Consider the following 20597-nt stretch of genomic DNA (forward strand, 5'->3'; position numbering starts at 1 on the left):
TCAGACTCATTTCAGTCTCCTAAAATCCCAAAACATAAACTATGATTTTCAAGAGTAGCTATTGTGGGGTGAAGCCTCGTGCCAATATAAAACAGTTTCAAAAGCCTGACCTTCAGAGATCATGTGCTCTGCACCTGGTAAAAACCAAGACCTTTCAGGGATATCCCAGATTAGATGACTGAACACCTAAATTACTTTTAAAACATGGCTGTCATATTTAAAATAAAAAGGAAAAATCTCTTAAGTTTATCATCCTATTGACAATTTTTTGCAGTTTTTCCCCCATGATGCTTACCTGCAGATGGAGTATTGTGGCTTGTCCTTATAAAGCACTCTCCTGATTTAGAGAGAACTTTAAGGACACATCAAACGGGGATCATGACTTTATTCAAACTCCATGCATGGAACACAACACGGTTTGTTGGTAAGTTCCATATTTTATTAGACTAATACAAAGGGGGAAATCAGACAAACTGTTGGGCACATATCTCAACTATTTTTTCAAACTGTACTGCTTGGTCTATAAGAAAATATTGTATCTATTGAACTTATCGCGGTTAGGTCCTAAGATCAATCATGGCCACAACCATACTGCTATTCCTAGCCGTGAGAGATACAGGGAAATAAACTGTAATGATTTACAGTTTGTTTTTTGCCTTCTCATCTCTTTCAATACTAAGTAAAGAAAAACAGCATTAGCACTGGAAATCAAAACTTATCTAACATTCTGTTTTGCATATGAAACTTTTTGCTACATTTTTAAAAGAATATATCCATCATCTCTAGCAAAGCAACAAACCTCACACTGTAAAAGATGGTGAAATGAATTACAAAGGTTGCAGCTTCTGCTTTCATCAGTTGACCTGAATATACTACCATAGACAAAACTCCTGAAGCTGAGATGTCCTTGCAAAGAAAGCCTAATGTCCATGAAGTTAAACTAATGCTCTCCTGGAATGGTAGTTAAATGTTGAAAGTGGTGCTGAACTTGATTTCTTCTGGATTACATATGCTACTAGAATGTGTTTCAAGAACATTATCTGCACTTTTCTTTTGAAAATTGGTTATTCTCTGTAATGTAGCCAGACATACACATGCATGTGTCCTTGTTCTTCATGTTTTTATACCTGTCTGTTGTTTTCATTCAGTCTGAGGAAATGTTGGTACTCAGAGGAAATATAATAAGAACAGAATTCAGGTCTTACCAGGGTTTCTTTTAAGCATATGTTCTGCTTCTATAGCTGTTATCTGTGAGACTGTGGTGAACACATGGGCACAATGTACAGATGCCCGTTCCATACAGTACCGATGGTAAATTTGTCTCTCTCCTGCTTCCTTGTCAATGTCAAACTGTTAAATAATAAAACAAACAAAAAAAAGACCTGTGTGATATGCTTATCAGACTTATTACCACAAAGAAAGTTGCTTGTGTTAAGCTTGATTTCCCCATGGAATAAGAATCATGTGATTATGCTGTTGGTTTCTCTTTCTGGTTTTTGAACTATTTTATCAACTTCAAAGAGTATGAAGGAGCAAGAGATGTCTCAGTTCTTGCATGTTTGTGAAAAAAAAATGTCAGCTCTGCATTGGAGGGAGACCTAGATTAACGATCCTGTGAAAGGTAAGGTACCATGCTACTTGGCGATATGTCATACAGCATCTTTCCTGGGCTTGTTGAAAAACTTGGAGAGCAGGGAAGTCGCTGGTGACTGAGGGTAGAGGAGAGAAAAGAAAAAAGGAATGGGGATGAGTAGAGAACTTGGGGACTGGGTAGAATGGTGGGAACCATGGGTAGACAGGAGAGAAATGGAATTGTGGTAGAGAGGTAGGGTGTAAGAACTCAGTCACAAATCCTGAGGGAACAAAGAAAACAGAAAATGAGATACTTTCTGGTACTCAGAGATGTTCTTCTTCCAACTCCACCACTATTTTTTGCTGCTCCTTTTACTTCAATTTGAATTCCTTTAATTTCTAGAGGCAGATGCAAGTTAAACTGCTAGATAAGACCATCCCAAACACCAAAGTATTTCTAAATCACCTTTAAACCTTGCAGCTACCCCGTTTTTTTTAGTGAGCTTACATTATCCTGATGGGAAGAAAATGCACAATACCCATTAAACCCACGCTTAAGTGTTCAAATGTTCGCCAATGCCCACTGCAAAAGCACTACAATGTAGTCTAAAACAGAATAATGCTTATGGGGTGTCAATGATTACAATTAAGTTACAATCCTCTTAGCCTTACATGATGTTTCACTTCTGGGAACAGAAGCGTTGACCTCCTAAGGTCAACAGCATGGGCACCAAATAGACTATGTGAGATACATGAGAGTGACAGTGACTCTCAATGAGCTCTGTCATTATCACTGCCTAATGCTAGGTGCAGTCTGATTTTGATTGCATTTGACTCTGTAACTTCATTGACCATAATAGATTTAACCATTCTTACAAGCCAGGCAGGCAGCACTTTCTATAGTTAGGACTATATGACCTTTGCCACGGCTAGTTGCTTTTAGAACTTTAGAACTTAGAAGTAAAGCTATTTAGACCACAGCTTTTCATGCTGAGTACATGCTTAACATTGGTATAGAAGATATTTTAAGAAATTTCAATTTCTTAAATTGAATAATTCTTAAATAACCAAATGCGAACCATGTCAGGGAACAAGATCTAAGCAAATATTTTTTTATTTTTACTCAGATAGGTATAGATGTAGATATAGATATGTTAAAACTGTTTTGCTAAGAAACTTAAGTGCTTTTATCCACCGAGAACTCTAAGGCACACTCTAAAGTGGCTTCCATTATATTATTTGAAAGTGCCATCTTAATGTGACCAAGAAAAGGAGTCTTGAAAAATTTCAGCTGAAAAGTTCTAGAGAAACTACATGGTTTCTCTTGGTATTGACGATCCTCCATGTCAAGAGTTTCTAACCTTACCAAAGAGATTTTTAGAAAACCTAGGAAATATGCTTTACCACATAACATGCTATATATTATGATACCATTTTTTCAGTTGTATTGTCATATATCGTATTTTCCGCGTTCACCATGAGAATTTTGGTGCATGAAATGCAACCATGTCACAAAAGATCTTTTCTCCAGAACATAACATCTCATTTGTCACAGAAGTTGAATGGTAGAAAAAGCACAGGGCAGGAGGGTAGAGGAAGATAAAAATAAAGCTGAATTAAATTGCCTCCTTAGAGTGCCACAGATCTCCAGCATGATGCTTTGCTTACCCTAAACCAAATCTTCCACATGCAGTTCTTAACTGTGTGTTCCTCCTTTTCTGGGAGACTACCTTGGTATCTTTAAGTTTGATTTGCTGAAGTGCTGAACATTCAAATCTGCATCTGAAATCCAACGTACCTATGCTCTGAGGTTATAATGCACTTCATACTGTTAACTCAAATAAAAGCTTCCCTAAGAAAAAGTGGATGATGTAGCTATCTCCCCTCATATGGGTGTGATAAACTAATTAATTTTCCGGAGCATTCAGATACCACTGATGAATGCTGCAAAACAGCTCTTAAGAAATATGTTCTTCAAAGCAGAAATCTTAATTACACATTGTAAATAAGGTAGGAAGCTGCATATTGAACAATAACGAAACCCAAAATCATTATGCTTGTTCAACCATTCTATGTACCAAAGATACAAAATAGGACAGTTCTTTAGCATGCTGGGCAAACACACAAATGGGGTGGGATACCACTGCACAGTCAAAACTATGCAAATTTTTTCAAATACATCTGATTTTGTGTTAAAAAAGATTCAAAAATTGCTAGCAAACAAATAGCGGGCCAAACTTTACGAGGTTTTTGCTCTCTTTTCCCTCTTTCACCAAGAATGGGTTCTTTATAAAATGTAATTAAAAAGTAAATTTGGGACATATACACTGACTGTAAACAAACACCCCCGCCAACACTAGAAATGTTCATAAAAGGGTTGCTCGCACTATGGCTTATTTCTTGGTAGCTTTTATTTCTTTGGTCGCATGAAAGCATATAAAACATTTAACACGTACACATATTGTTGTTTATTTCTTCATTGCTATTCATTTTTTCATCTTCTGAAAATGGGAAATATTTTATTTTGCACATGCTTGCATGACTTTTGGCACGCTTTTTCAAAGGTACACAATTCCGTGCCTATTAGCAAGTATAAACTGAGGTCACAGAGTTCTCACATTTCATTTGCTCTCACTCTCCAGCAGTTCCCTCCACCGATCGGTAAAGCAAGATCTTGACCTTTGACTTCACTTACAGTGTGGAGTTAGAAACCTCACTGCGCACCTCTGAGCAGGCGAGACGAGTGACTACAGAAAATAAGCCTTAGACAAGTTGAAGGGCAGGTTAAATGGAACTTAATTGATGAGACAGCACAGGAAACAAATTTAGTCCACACAGTATTGTGCAAAGACAGCTGAGCTTGCTGTGACAGTATTATCTCCAGAATTAGAGGCAACACGGGGCATGGCACCGTATTGAGCCAATACGCTGAAATGAAGCGGAACGCTAGTGCAGCTAGTTTGCTCTTCACCCTCAAACGACGCTTTCTGCTCAGCAATTGGCTCTGCTGTCTGAATGCTTGTCTGCCATAGCTCAGGCATCTGTGAACTATGTTCCATAGCATTCATGTTCAGCAAGAGCAAAGCAAAATACCTGTGAAGTGCGTCACGCTTACTTTTGTTTGTTTGCTGTTATCAGCAAACGGGAACACTAGCAAAGTCACAAATGAAAGCTGCATCAAGAGAAAGGCGTCTATGCCAGAATTAACTCTTTATAGAATTACTTAGGTTGAAAAATACCCTTAAGATCATTGAGTTCAACCATTTCTTCCCTCAGTGACTTTTAAAGACTAATGACTTCAATATCAACTTCCCTGTAAATATTCCACTGCTCCCAGTGAGGATCCCCTCCCATCCTGACTGTTAGAAACCAAGCAGATTATTAGCATTTACATGATGGCAAGGGGGGAAAAGGCCTGCCTTATAAGGCCACTCTAATTTCAAAGCAAACCAGGAAGATGTTCCACAGGCTTTGGAGTAAAACTTGCATTTGTTGCAATGCAATTCTGAGGAAAAATTTCATCTCGTTTCTGTTCTTTCTATGGATCCAAGCGATGGGCATAACATTTCATTCACATCTCAAAATTTAGCATGCTAGAGGGCACAGTAAGTAACCACTGAGCCTCCCAATATGACATTCTGGTTAAGACATCTAAGATGATCTCTGAATGCAAAAAGGAGAGAATATCAAGCAGTTATGGGATACTGTCATTATGCTTCTCTTGGAAACAGTGAGCGGTCACTGAGGTAATTAAAAAAAAAAATCCAAATCAGACATTCCTACTTCAAAATAATAAAGACAAATTTCAAAGAATTTACAAAAGCGCAAGAAGAATGATTTGAGAGTTGAAAACCAGGAAAGACTATACCAGCTATGTAAATACTTTTCTGAAAGACAGATAAATTATTTGTCACAGTCTGCATACAATCTATAGATACTGATACCAGATTATGCTTTCAAAAAGAAAAAAAATAAAGTATGAGGAAAGCCAACAGAAGTTAAATCAAGACAAATTCAAACGGGAATTAAAATACATAGTTTTGATAATGAATAACTGTGACACCTTTGCATAAATAATATAGATTCCCCTCACCACTTGAACCTTACCTCAAGAGTGGATAATATTTTTGTATGTAGTTTGTATCTCAAACAAAAGGTATAGGTTTGATGCACAAATTTTTAGCTGAGGATTTTAAGCAGAGAAAGAAATGATCTCTTCTGGTCTTTAAAATCAGTGGCACACTCAAGTTCACAAGGTGATTCTGCAGTGGAATCAGGAACAGTCAGAGATAGGCCTGAAGTTCAAATTCCTAATCTAACAAAACAAAAGGTAGAATGGAAAGATCTTCACTTCTCGCATAATCTCACTGGCTGCCATTGCCTGAATTATGTAAGAATTACTCTTTTTAAAATCCAGTTTACGTCAAATATAACTCCCATTGAATTTTATCTTGTGCAACTAGAATTTTCATTCTGGTATAGCTCTGCCATGGCAAGTAAGAATGAAATTCACACTTCCTGGCTTAAGTCAGATTTCCATTAGCTGCTCTACTAACAAAGCGGATCAGCTTTGCATAACAGCGAGCTCAGTGACAGCCGGCACAGTACTGTACTAAGTGGAATGAGAGCTTGTGCTCCTATATTGTCAGCATAAAAGCTCTTGACTATTCATTTTCATTGGGATTTTTAGTACTTTTCCTTTGAGATCTTTTGGGATAGAATTCTCCACCACTTTGCAAACTAGATTCATCTGCATTTGTACGAGTTGAATGTAAAATGTTACTAGGTCTAAATAAAAGTGTTACGCGTTATCAGGTCAATCTTATATAGGGAAAAAGGCAATGAAGAATTAGACTGATTTCTTTTTCTTCTCTTTAGAGCACTTTTTCCATTATAACTCAAGGTGATTTTTTAGTAAGAAGCATCAGATGCTGAAGCCTACAAATTTCTCCATTATGCCAGGCCAGTGGTCCACAAAACCATTTCATATGGTCACCTCTCAGATGAAATTACAGGTTAGATCATTTGCCAAAAAGGACTGCTCCCGAGACAGCTGTCTATTCACCTTTGAACTAGCCTGGATCATCAGTATCTCTCAGTCAATTTATGAAAGGTGGTGGTCTATTTAAAACTCCACAGGGGTGAAATGAGACCAAAAAACCCACCAAACAACCAGACAAAAAAAACCCCAAACAACTAAATCAGATAGTCCCCTTAAACAATGGAGAAAGCAATAAAAGATGATTAACATTCTTGATCTTCAGCTGAGAAGTCAGTTCCTCCCAAAGAGAAAAAGGCTGCACAGGCTCAGGACCTTTTTTACAGAACTTTCTACCTGCTGGATTAGCTATTTTGGTTCAGTTTATCTTAGCAACAAACATAACCTTACTTTCTGTGGTATAAAAGCTACACTGGACATGGGGACAATGGGAAAAAATGCATTGCTGGTTTGTCCTGGTTTGAGGTAAAACAGAAACAATTTTCTGTTCAGTAATTTTTAAGACAGTAAACCGCTTCCAGAGCAATGAGACCTGATTGTTTATAAATGTATACCAAGGAATGGTACACAGAGAGACTCTTTCTTGTACTTATTGCTATAACAACCAAGGTCAGCTAATTTTGATACATGCCCTATTAGAGGGTCAGAAGCAGAAAAGGTTAGAGGGGTCACGCATGTGGGGAGGAGGGGACAGGACAGGTGACGCAAAACTGACCAACAGGGTATTCCATCCCATCTGCTTCATGCTCAATATAAAAGCTGAGGCATCAAAGGATCAACCCTCTTTCTTCAATGGCCTTCTCGCCCTGAAGGGAGATGCTTTCCCTTCTCTGAAGGGGAGAGAAGTAAAAGCGAGTATCTGTCATTGGTTTTATTGGCCAGCCCAGCCCAAACCATGACACAGTTGGACTATTTAAATCTGCGAAACTTCTTAAGCATAGTTAAATCTATGATAATATCTCTGTTGGGAATTAAGATCACAACATACCCTGCTTGTTACTGAAATTATAAAGTGTTGACTTTGGAAGAGTTCAAGCCAGTAACCTGTAGGTAGGGTTAGCAGTCCCTGATCCAGCCATTTACCATGGGTTCTTCAGATGCTTAAAAGTAAATAAAAATATCACTCAGTGTACCAGTCACCATGCAAGTCACCTTCTGTTTTGTTCTTTTTGTTTTCCCTGCCTTGGTTCCTCCAGAATCAGAGTGATTTAAATGTGAATCTAGGAACTGAAACGGACACTGAATCGCTGTTACAAGGTTATCGGCTCAGGGTTCCTTAGCTCAGACACAGCCCTCTGTTGTTTGTTACACGCTGCTGAGAACACAACAGTGTTACTGCTCCCGTGCACACTGTTAAGTGTTTAACACCCAGGTTTCCACTGGAGCAGAGGCAGCTAAATTTCTCCCAGTCCAGATGAACTCAGTTAAGACTGTAAGAATATAAGAATTATATAATCTCATACAGTAATACTGTATAAGAACCAGGATCCTGTCTCTAATTGAGGCAAAGGGCAGATGGCTCGGGAAGAGGTCATGAGTCAAGACAACATTACAGTCATTATACCGAGAGTGCACCCTCCTATCTTCCAGGAATCTACTGTTCTAATCTACTAGGTTGACCAGGTTTTCAGTTCCCCAGAAGACGTCCTCCTACAGCTCACAGGCTGACATGTGCCCTCAGCTCACAAAACAAAGAGTTTTGGTAGCCTACAGTTCAGGCCTCTACAGGATTTAGGGAGTCCATAAGAATCATGCATCACAGCGTGGCAACCCTTCACTAAGTCATTCTTAGCTTTTCCCCAAAAGACTAATAAGGCTGAAGGTCAAGTTTTCACAGGATCGGTGTTTGTGAGGGCTATCAGAAGAGCACAATGGAGCCTCCCCTTCCAGCTTTATCACCTGACAGGGGCTGTTGACTTGAGCTCTTTGTTCACAGAAGTGCTAGAGAAAATGTCAGCCACCCTGCACTGCACAGCCCTTTGCCTGATCATTGATATTGACGTTCACTCCAAACAGGTTGGGACTTCGTCCAAAGTCTTCTCCGGTCTAAAGCTACTGACCTTACTGGCTTACTCCAAAGAATACGTGTGTACCTGCTATACTTGTGCCAATTGGCACCTATTGAGCCTTGCTAGGATGGTGAATTAAAGTGGTATTTTCCACAGTGGAATCCAGAGAAAGAAAGAAAATCTCTGTAATCCTTTACATTTTTAGAAAGGGACCTTTCAACTCATCTTGTAACTTCAGGTCCTGCTTATCTACAGGGTGGTTTAACACCGAAGCGGAAGAGTGCTGCACTGTGTGGGCATATGCACATGCACGTCTGTGTGCGCAGAGCAGGCAGGGCTGATGGACAGTGGAAGACAAATTGAGAGTGTGTTACAGTGTCAGGACTAACAGGAAATATTACGTTGAGGAACAACACACTGGCCACACACACTCAGGGCACTGTGAAAAGAGAAAGAGAAAGGACTGTGAAGATGCAGGTTTAGTATCTTTTATCAGTCATCAAACAATCATAGCACGGTTTTGCCTGTGGATTCCGCCGTTGAATCCTTCGACATTGCAGAACAGCACTTGGCTTCAGAGGGCTGAGTAGAGCTCTCTCTAGCAGGAGTTATGAGCCAGCTTTCTGTGGACTGTGTTGTGGACTAGAAAAGGGAACAGGAAGTTTCTTCTTTCCTCTGCAGTAGCTGTGCATACCTGATTGTCTCTAGGCACAATTAGACCATAGCCTTTCCTTTTGTGCTGCAAGTATTTTTCTGTGTTATGTGGCACAGCGCATACTACAGTTGCATCTTTCCCACACATCGCAGCTGCGGTGCTTAGAGCTGGCGGAAATTGCGTTCTAACCATGAAACGCTGATCAAAAGTGAGAACTTAAAGTAAATTATTATTATCATGCTTTAAAGGAAGAAAATTATGCAACGGCACTGAAACAGGAAAACCAGCTACTCTACTTTGGGGTGGGAGGGGATGATACACCCTAAAAATATATTGCCTCATCTAAAGATTAAACACTACGAAGCCTGGAATAATCTTCTCCACTGGACATATTGCTTGTTTGGCCTTAATAGTTTACTACTAGAAGACACCAACAAGAATAGCCTCTGAAGACTTAGCTATCATCTGTATCATTTAATTACTGTACTCCAGATCAACCTCTCATGTTTCTCAACTGACTTTTGGGCCAGGTTGACCTTTTTACAGCCAAGAAAGCCCTCATTAAGATATCTGATCTCTTACTAAAAGTTAACTTTTTCAGGGAGAGCTTTAGCATGCTATAAGCATGTTAAACAGTAGTATAACAGGTGGGCATTAGTACCTTTAAATATCAATCCCTCCACGGAGGGCATAAAGCATTAAGGTCCAGAAATCCACAAGTTTCCTACCTTAAATGTTATTTACAGCAGTTTATAATAATACTTCAAAATGATACATATGTTTCATTCCATATATTCATAAAATAAAATCTGAAGAGAAATTTATGTATTTATCATGCAGCTGATAGTTACCAATGGGACTTTTGAAGCTTTGCAGAAGGATGGACAGTACCTTATCACATAAAGTTGGCTGTGTCAGGTGTGAGCAGTAAAAATTATATTAATACCATGACTAGATTATAAATGTATTAAAATCTGTAAGATGTAAGATCATTACTTTTTCTTTTGATTACACAGACAAGGGTGAGGTCCCCAAAGTTATCATGAAGGAGAAAAAAAGGTTGCTTTTGAGAAAAGCAGGCTATTTTACCAGAATACCTGTAGTTGACCAAATTAACCAGAAGTCTAAAAAAAAAATTTGATTTGTTTTGTATTTCCTTTACAAAAGGAAGACAAGGCTCTAACATAGTAATTTTAGCATCAGTTTGTAAAACAATTAGCATTCTCTTTTTTTTAAAAACTCTAATTTCTCATTTTTAGTATTACCCCCTCCTCCTTTTTTTACTATGGCTTCCTTACTAACAAATTATCTGTAAGATGCAAGGCTGAATGAATGCCGAAGAGTCACCAATTTCTCAAGTGTTAAACCTGAAACTGCAAGGTTTTAGTTCTTTCAATCTAGGTCTGTCCAGAGAAAAATAATTTAATGTGACTTTAAAGTTAGATTTTGCATATATACACATAAGGATAATATGAGGGAGTAGGAATGTCTAGACTCCTGAAACGTGGGTCTGACAGTATGACTGGGTTATTCACACTGCCTCGTTAAAGCGCCTAACTAGTGTATCTGATGCAGGAGGCTAGTTTTCCTAGGTGATGGGTGGAGACAAATCTTTCAGATGGTGATTTGAGGATGTTTACCTTTCACTGATTGTGAAGAGGCCAGTGTAATTCCACTGATGACAGATGGAGCCTAGGAGGAGTAACCACCTATGTTAGTTATCTCATATTGGGCAGAGAGAATTCCCCCTAAACACCACCATGCTGCAACCTTTACGTGTATGAGTAAATGAGTAGACAGTGTCTTTTACTCTTAGTGTGTTCAGTAGATTCGATAATTGCCTTTGGTGTGAAAGGAAAAAAAAAAAAAAAGAGTAAGGTGAATGACTGTTTCCATGGAGTACAATGGACTGACAATCTATTCTGTGCTTCTGAATAAGGCCAGTAGCACACTACTGCTTGGGCCTTGTCTTTGGAAGATGCTGCTTCACAGAGTATCAAACTTCAAACACCGAACTGAAAATTACCAAGTGAGTAATTTTTTTTTCATTTATTTTAGCCAAGGAAATGCATGGACAGTGAATAAAGCAGTTGTTTTAGCCTTTTAACTACCTCTACCCTCAGTAAATGCTGGAATGCAAAAATCTCCTGAACTCCGTGTGTCTGTAACTGTATTAGAAATCTCAGACCAAGTAATGTACCTCTGCTGAAGGCAGTGCTAGAGACACCCGTGTCCTTGAAATGTTGGTTTGTGTTATGCTTTGAGCGGAAAGAGAACAGTGAAAACCAAAACCACTAGACAGTTTACAAAAATTCCAAGAAAGAGATGTGGGTCTTTTGAACTCAGAAAATACTTCCTACATTTTCCAGTTACAAATTAAGCCTAATCTGAGAAGCTTGACAGTAGGATTTACGATTTGGAAGAATTAAGTAGTAGGCTGGGGAAAGAAACAAAATAATAGAATTCCACGGTAGTTTCAGCGAGAAGAGGGCTACTGGCTATTTTTTCTACTGCCTTTCATTAAGACAGACCACTGTGAGGCAGCACCTGAAGTGTCAGATGATGAGTGCAGCTTAATAGGTTTTACATTCACTGGTTACTCATGCTGCTAGCAGTAATTCCCAAACCATAGCAATCAACTCAAGCAATTGATGCCTCTCCTGAACACAAAGGGAAAGCTTTTCAAGGACGCTTGACCTGCAGCAATGTCTGGGCCTGTAACTTTCCCCTTGCTTTCGAAAAATGTCCCAAACCATTGCCAACAGAGGTTCTTAACCTTCTTTTCAGTCTCCTACTGCTGAAATATTACTCCATGTATCAGTGGATTGGACTAAGGCACTGACTTGACTAGAGACTGAATTACTCTCATTACTCTGCATGAATTACCAGGGCGAATCTGATAAATCAAAATTCACTGAAGGTAGTGCAAGTATTCTAGACTCCACTGAGCTTTAAGATCTGTCGGCTGATACAGAGACAAAGGCACTCATACCCAGACACCACATGGTCTTACAAATACTATTTCCTGTGCTCTGGAACGGACAGCCTAAGACTCAGCTGTGGGTCAAACAGAAGTGATTGCACAATATATGACGTAGGACAGTAAATAGAAAAGAAGCCAGGAGCTGATTAACTCGAAAAAGAAGGAATGAGAAAAATGACTCTTACCTGGTCAAGATTGTTGTAAAAATCTATATTGGCTGCACACAGGTATCTCCCAAGCAGAGTCGCATGGGTAGTAAAAATTGTGGCAACAGGAAGTTTCTGAGATCGAGACAGTATTAAACCCACTCCTGCCTGCCACTCATGGAAGTGGGCAACTATGTTGGGCTTGTCATCAAATTGACAGGAAAGCTGAAAATAATTAGAAAGAACATATGAAACACACATTATCCTGCTCATCATCCAAGCCCCAGAAACCTCTTTTTTTCATGCCTCGTTCTGTGTGCTTGCTTTCTCTCATATGACAAATCAGTACAGCATTTAAAGTGGTGATGCATCCTGATTGCCATCAGCCCTAATCCTTAGCACAAGAAGCACACTAGTGCCTCAGAACAGTAACCTTCCTAGAGTGTTGGGGAGCTCTGGCAAGCACAGTCACTCCTTGTTTCTTTTAACTTGCCCTTCTGCTGTTGAAACTCTTGTTTGGATAAGAAAACCATAAACACCCGTGACACAAATGATTCTGCAGCTTAACAAAGTTTCCTCTCTTCAGGTAGGCCGTGGTAGAGAGACATGTGAAGTCACAGTGCTATCATTAATTCTTGCTGTCTGCCTACATTCCCCGTGCAAGGTAGTACCCTAATCGCTGAGATACGGCTTGACTGGCTTCAAGGACAGTTTGTCAGTGTCACAAATTCACTACCATTGGAGAGAAAAAGGGAGTTTGAGATCATACTTGTAAGGGCATCCAGTGATAAACAAGAGAATTGAGAAGAAAGAGAGAGGGAAGTGACAGTAAAGATACAGCAGATTTCACATAGGTCAGTATCCCACCACCACCCCACATTCTCCCAGAAAATACAGTTAAATGACCACTTAAGATTTAAGTTTTAAATACAAATTTGATCTACATCAGGTATCAACATCCTTAAAATCATAGTTTTCAAACTGGAGAATAGGAACCACATTCCAAAGCTTTTTTGTCCTGCTGACAAGGCTGAGGTTTGAAAATCTTTATAACAACTGTACCTCTTTTAAAAACCATGCTGTTAATGATCCAAAAATCACAGCATCGTTGGCTTCTCGGTCATGAAAAGGGATGCCTATGTTGCTGACATCCCAAAATTCACCTTTCCACTTGTCCAGATTCCAAGCTGCTGATCCTATATCAAACAATAAGACATATGGACTGCCCTCTATCAGCCATCTTCCAAAAAAGACCTATGGGAAAGAGGCAAGGATATAAGCAGGAAATGTTAATGTAAAGGCCAGTTAGCATAACCATCTTGATCCATCAAATCTTAAGTATTTTACATAAGGAGTATGTGATCATAGTCCTACATACCCAAGATCTGTGGTTATCCTTGCAAAACACATGGAGTAATACTGGACCAAAGGCAGGGGTAAAAGGAAACTCCAATCTTTAAGAACATTTTGGTTTTAAGACTTTCATTTTAGATTTTTGTTGCAATGTTAACTTTTTTTAATGAAAACAAGCTTAGGAAGACTATACTTGGTTGAATAATGAGGTCTTATGTTCTTATTGAAGTACCTGTGCCATTTTCGTTCTTATTTCAAAATTATTACTTTCTTTCTGTCAGATTTGTCACCAATCTTTCGCTATTTATGCTAGATTACTGGAGATAGATTATGTAGGACGGGTGCTTGGGAACTGCATTTACTGTGACATTTCCTCATTCTCTCCAAGCGGCACAGCTGATGCCCTTTGGCAGAGGCCATGGGGAACAAACAAGAGGTGTTAGAGATGTGTGCACGCCTTCAGGGTTATGATCTCATAGGCATCACGCAAACATGGTGGGATGGCTCCTATGACTGGAGTGTTGGAATGGAAGGATACAGGCTTTTTAGGAAGGACAGGCAGGGGAGATGAGGAGGGCTGTTGCCCTCTATGTCAATGAACAGCTGGAGTGCATGGAGCTCCACCTGGGGACAGATGAAGAGTCAACAGAGAGTTTATAGGTCAGGATTAAAGGCAATGCAGGGGCAAGTGACATTACAGTGGGGGTCTGCTACAGGCCACCTGACCAGGATGAAAGAGTGGATGAGGCCCTCTATACACAGATAGGAGTGGTATTGCATTCACAGGCCCTGGTCCTCATGGGGGACTTCAACCACCCTGATATCTGTTGGAAGGATAACACAGCAGAGCACAAGCAATCCAGGAAATTCTTGCAATGCATCACTCCAAGTGGTAGAGGAGCCAACAAGGAGAGGAGCTATGCTAGACCTTGTCCTTACGAACAAGGAGGGGCTAGTGTGGAATGTCAAGCTCAAGGGTAGCTTCATGATCATGAAATGGTAGAATTCAAGATCCTTAGGGCAGCAAGGGGTGTACACAGCAATCTCACTATCCTGGATTTCAGGAGAGCAGACTTTGGCCTCTTGAGGGATCTGCTTGGTAGGGTTCCATGGGATAAGGGAATGGAGGGGAGGGGGGGCTAAGAAAGCTGGTTAGTATTCAAGGATCACCTCCTCCAAGCTCAGGACTGATGTATCCCAACAAAGAATGTCAGGCAAAAAAGCCAGGAGACCTGTATGGATGAATAAGGAGCTCCTGGACACACTCAAAAGCAAAAAGGAGGCCTACAGAGAGAGGAAGCAAGGGCAGGCAGCCTGGGAAGAATACAGAGGAACTGTACAAGCAGCCAGGGACCAGGTTAGGCAAGCTAAAGCCCAGATAGAATTAAATCTGGCCAGGGACATCAAGGGCAACAAGGAAAACTTCTGTAAGTATTTCAGTGATAAAAGGAGGACTAAGGAAGATACAGGCACTCTCCAGAAGAAAGCAAGAGACCTGGTCATCTAGGATATGGAGAAGGCTGAGGTATTCAGTGACTTTTTTGCCTCAGTCTTCACCAGCAAGGGTTCTAACCACATCACCCAAGTCACAGAAGGCAAAGGCAGGGGCTGTGAGAATGAAGAACCATTCACCATAAGTGAAAGTTGAGTACAAGACCATCTAAGAAACCTGAAAGTACACAAGTCCCTGTGACCCGATGAAATCCATCTACAGGTCCTGCAGGAACTGGCAGATGAAGTTGCTAAGCCGTATTCCATTATATTTGAGAAATTGTGGCAGTCTGATGAAGTTCCCACTGACTGGAAAAGGGGAAACATAACCCCCATTTTTAAAAAGAGAAAAAAGGAAGACCCAGGGAACTAAAGGCCAGTCAGTCTCACCTCTGTGCCTGGCAAGATCACAGAGCAGATGCTCCTGGAAACGGTGCTAAGGCATATGGAAAATGAGCTGATCCATGACAGCCAACATAGCTTCACCAAGGGCAAGTCATGCCTGACAAATTTGATGACCCTCTATGACAGGGTTACAGCATTTGTGAATAACGGGAGAGCAATGTCATCTACCTGGACTTGTGCAAAGTGTTTGACACTGCCCCACATGATATCCTTGTCTCTAAATTGGAGAGACATGGATTTGATGGATGGATCACTTGGTGGATAAGGAACTGGCTAGGTGGCCACATTCAAAATGTTGTAGTCAACAGCTCGATGTCCAAGTGGAAACCAGTGACAAGTGGCGCTCCTCAGGGGTTGGTACTGGGACCGGTTCTGTTAAACATCTTTGTTGGCAACATTGCTGAGACTGAGTGCACCCTCAGCAAGTTTGCTGATGACACCAAGCTCTGTGGCACAGTTGACACGCTGGAGGTAAGGGATGCTATCCAGAGGGACCTGGACAGGCTTAGGAATGCTATCCAGAGGGACCTGGACAGGCTTGAGAGGCGGGCCCATGCAATCCTCATGAAGTTCAGCCAGGCCAAGTGCAAGGTCCTGCACCTGGGTGGCAGCAATCCCAAGCACAAATACAAGTTGGGCAGAGAATGGATTGAGAGCAGCCCTGAGGAGAAGGACTTGGGGGTGTTGGTTGATAAGAAGCTCAACATGACGCAGCAATGCATGCTTGCAGCCCAGAAGGCCAACCATATCTTGGGCTGCATCAAAAGAACTGTGGCTAGCAGGTTGCGAGAGGTGATTCTCACTTTCTATTTTGCTCTGGTGAGGCCCCACCTGCAGTACTGCGTCCAGCTTTGGAGCCCTCAGACAAGAAGGACATGGACCTCTTGGAGTGGGTCCAGAGGAGGGCCATGAAGATGATCCGAGGGCTGGAGCACCTCTCCTATAAAGACAGGCTGAGAGAGTTGGGGTTGTTCAGCCTGGAGAAGAGAAGGCTCTGGGGAGAGCTTATAGAGGCCTTCCAGCTCCTAAAGGTGGCCTACAAGAAAGCTGGGGAGGGACTTTTTACAAGGGCATGTAGTGATACGACAGGGGGTAACAGTTTTAAACTGGAAGAGGGTAGATTTAGATTAGATATCAGGAAGAAATTTTTCACTATGAGGGTGGTGAGACACTGGAACAGGTTGCCCAGGGAAGTTGTGGGTACCCCATCCTTGGAAGAGTTCAAGGCCAGGCTGGATGGGGCTTTGAGCAGCCTGGTCTAGTGGGAGGTGTCCCTGCCCATGGCAAGGGGGTTTGAACTAGAAGATCTTTAAGGTCCCTTCCAACCTAAACCATTCTGTGATTCTAAGCAGCAGAGACATTGTGACCATGAAGAACAAGGTACTACAGGGAGACTAGTGCAGTTTATACCCCATGCAGAAGAATATTTTATGACACTGTTCAATTTCTTTTCATTCACCAACCCCTGGGACCTCAGGGGTTGAACCCAGCCCTGATGCTAGAATGTGCTGAACAGAGGTCAAGTCTTGAAAACAATGAGATGAAAGCTCTTACACCTGTTTGTACAAAAAACGCAGGGTGTAACAAAGACCGGTGTGTGAAGGAGGTCAGTTCCTTATGTACTTATTTCAGGATATCCAGGTTTCTTATTCAGGAAAATGAGGTTAAATAGCAGGAAATTTGTGTGAACCCAGACTTCACCTAAATATGAAGTCAGGCTGTGGCAAGGAATGCACCTGACCTGAGAAGTCTGGAAGCGTTCCTCGGTCCCCTGGTTTACAGGGATCCATTGTGATGCATAAGCAAAATCCAGACATAAATGTTAATAGGATAAGCACAGCTCCTGGAAACTAGAGCGTCATTATTAGAGATCAAAGCCATACTTGACGTACCTGGGACAGATTTGCTGTTATATGTGAATACTCCAGCAGCACAATGCACATGTTTGGCTGGCAGGGTTGGCTGATTAAATTGAAAGTATTGCTGGAACAGCAAGCAGTGTATAGATATAGCATTGCAATTAATCTGCCCCACAAATCTTTAGCTGTTTTCCAAACAAAAGAGTGTTACACAGCTTGCAGAGACATCTCTTTGTAAGCAACAGAGGCAACAAGAAAACTTGACCAATCACTTAGGAAAATTTGATTAGAAATAAGAAATGGCAGTTAGATTAGACCTTTTAGTTGGAACATCAACCTGAACAACGCAAGCATCACACAATGTTATTGTCCCCAACAGACACTTTCCCAAACTGTGGCACATAAACCTGCAACAATACACTTCTACATAATATGCAATAGGACATTGGATCCCAGTAACAGCAGAACTGATGTTACAAAGGGAGATAACACACTGCCAGTGCCACAGCTAGTGTCAGTCCACGAAGCTTATGAATATCTACATTAAAGTGTGTCATGCCCCTCAGCAACAGAAGCTTGTAAGAATGCTTTCTTGCTGCTGCCTCTCAAGCAAACATTATTTCCTCCTGCCAGCTAGCATCTCTGAGGGACTCAATGCTGAATCAAAGTGAAGGTGAGTTCTAGATATCTGATGAGGACTTTCAAGAAAGGAGGTCAGACTTAGCATGTGTTATTTTCCTCTCATTTTCAGGTAATCAAAATCAAGGTTGCAGCTGCTTGCAGCTTAGTAGCTTGCCCGCCAACACAGCAGATTCTATTCCTTTCCCTAGTTTATTGTTGGAGAAACATTCACAGAGAGGCTATGAGGTTTGACTGGGATCACACAGAAAACACTGGTTAAAAACTGCGTAGGAAACACAGATGAACTCATTCCTTGTGCTGTGGTTTAACCTCTCTTCCTAGGGAAAAAGACAACTAGTTGCATTGATCCGATGAAGCAGATTCTTTGTCAGTTGGGTGCTTTTCTTGACTCCACCTGTGGTTTGTCCCTTTCTGGCTTTCAACTCAATATAATGCGATATAAGAAAAATTCTCTCTCCAGCACAAGAACATCAAATGTAACATAAGGGTTTAGTCAAACTAAGGTCACATTATATCTACTAAAATCTCACTGTATTTAGAGACTGGATAAATAAGTCAGTAATCCAATTAAGTAGACTTGCAGGTAAATGACTGTTAAAACCTGTAATTGGATAAACTGGTTCTTCCTCAAAAAGAACCTTTAATGAATTGACTCTACTGTTCTAACAGTGCGTTCTGAGCCTTTCCTATTGTGACATTGACCAGGACTGCTGTGTCAAGTGGAACGGGAAGAGCATTAACCAAAACTGTAATCTCCTCAGAGTCAGCTTTGTTGCCCTGGGAAGCAGTAGCATATCTTATTTACCTGACACCCTTGGCTTTTCATGGTGTCCATTGCCTTCTTAACTGCGGGGTTTGGAGGCTCACATGCTTCCACCTGAGTCTTCACATTGTGCTCAAAATAGGGACCAACCAGAAAATAGTTTTCACCCCATTCATCTGCTGTAATTTTCGCTTTTGTCTGGATCACAGTGTAAATGCCTCCCACTGCAAAAGAAGATCACAAAGAACAAGAAGGAGAAAGGGGTACAGGCCACAAAGATCTGAAATAAGTCCAACACACTGGTGGATCAGATATACCTCCAGTTAAATGAGTTCACATATTCAGATTTTAAGTGAAACCCAGAGTCTATCAAACAAATAGAAGTTCGGTCTTATAAATGGGATCAGAGCTTCACCATACAACTTAGGAGTATGCACAGATAGTAGACTATGTATAATTCTTGAATGACAATTTAACACTTTGCTTACTCCCGGGTGACTGCATATGGCTTCCGTCAATTTCTCCTCTAATCTCAAATGGATGCTTTCTATCCTTAACTTTTATTTTTATCTAGTCTGTGATTTTTTTAAATTTATTTTAGGTGGCCAAAGTCACACCACAAATGTTCAATGAATACATTATTTAATTATTATTTTATTCCCCACTTTTTTGGAACTTTAAATCTTTACATTCAGACTGTGGGATTCAAATCCTGGGGCTCATGCTTCCCCTCTCCCATGCCTAATCTTGGTTCCACTGCATCCCAACTACAGCCTTCTGCTTTTTTATTGCAGCAGATATAATTTTCAAACATATTTTTTCTGATGTGGAAATACATGTGGTGAGAACTGAGCTAGCACTTCCAGCTTGTTTTACACAAATCACTGAGAGAAGTTGAGAGATATTGACTACTGACTATAAAAACAAATTTAAACCAATATCCTCAAGGCAAAAGGTGTCATCACCATTCTAAAGAGTAGTGAAAGTTGGAAGGAACATAGCCTACACTGCCAATATAAATGTCTGCAGCACTTTCCACCAAAATATTGTCCATTTTAAAAATAAAAACAATATAAAACGTATAAAAGAATGCGACAACAACATCCCCTGATGAGTCAGTACAGATCTAGCTAGTCTTGTGCATGGTATGCAACATTCACTTGGCTACTCGTCCTCACAGTTTTCCATAGCCAGCCCCATAATTCATGCATTGGCAGGGCAGCCTTGCAAAGCCCCCTTTGCCATGAGACCTGTGGAGCCAGGCAGTGGGCATTCCACCACCACAAATTCAGAAGAACAACAGAACATGCATGAATCCAGCAAATGGAAGGGAAGGCAAGGGAAAAGAAAATCAGAAGCTAGGTAGCTGCCTCAGAGACAAGTTTAGCATAGCTCCAGTGATTTTAAAGCACGGCAAGATAAATGAAGCTCAACAGGTACAAGCAAACAACAAAGGAAGGAACAGGAAGGGAATTAGTGTTCCTACTTAAAAATTTCATCCTCCACTGAATTTGAAAAAGTTCGGTAATGCTGCAGGCAAGAAGACTCTGCTATGCCTTTCAGCAGTGACATCAAAATTACATAAGAAGTCAGTACTGCAAGTTGCCAGTGATTGATAGCAGGTACTCCACACTTACTTTTTAAAAGGTACTGGGGCATCCGGAGGTGCCAATGCACTGCATGCAATTGCACATAGCAAGAATCTTCAGAGATTACCTGA

At 40.8% G+C, this 20597-nt stretch overlaps 1 protein-coding gene across 2 annotated transcripts in view; it reads right to left on the reverse strand.

The window, feature by feature from the left end:
* Nucleotides 1-20597, reverse strand: part of GYS2 (glycogen synthase 2) — a 47969-nt gene that overhangs the window by 19460 nt on the left and 7912 nt on the right. For both annotated transcript variants that reach the window (XM_063323103.1, XM_063323112.1), the window contains exons 2-5: nucleotides 18920-19101; nucleotides 13427-13618; nucleotides 12404-12589; nucleotides 1206-1350 (exon numbers count right to left, since the gene is read on the reverse strand). In XM_063323103.1, coding sequence (XP_063179173.1) covers nucleotides 1206-1350; nucleotides 12404-12589; nucleotides 13427-13618; nucleotides 18920-19101 — 705 coding nt within the window. The remainder of the gene's footprint in view (nucleotides 1-1205; nucleotides 1351-12403; nucleotides 12590-13426; nucleotides 13619-18919; nucleotides 19102-20597) is intronic.

This window comes from Chroicocephalus ridibundus, chromosome 1 (genome assembly GCF_963924245.1).
Source record: "Chroicocephalus ridibundus chromosome 1, bChrRid1.1, whole genome shotgun sequence".
NCBI lineage: Eukaryota > Metazoa > Chordata > Aves > Charadriiformes > Laridae > Chroicocephalus > Chroicocephalus ridibundus.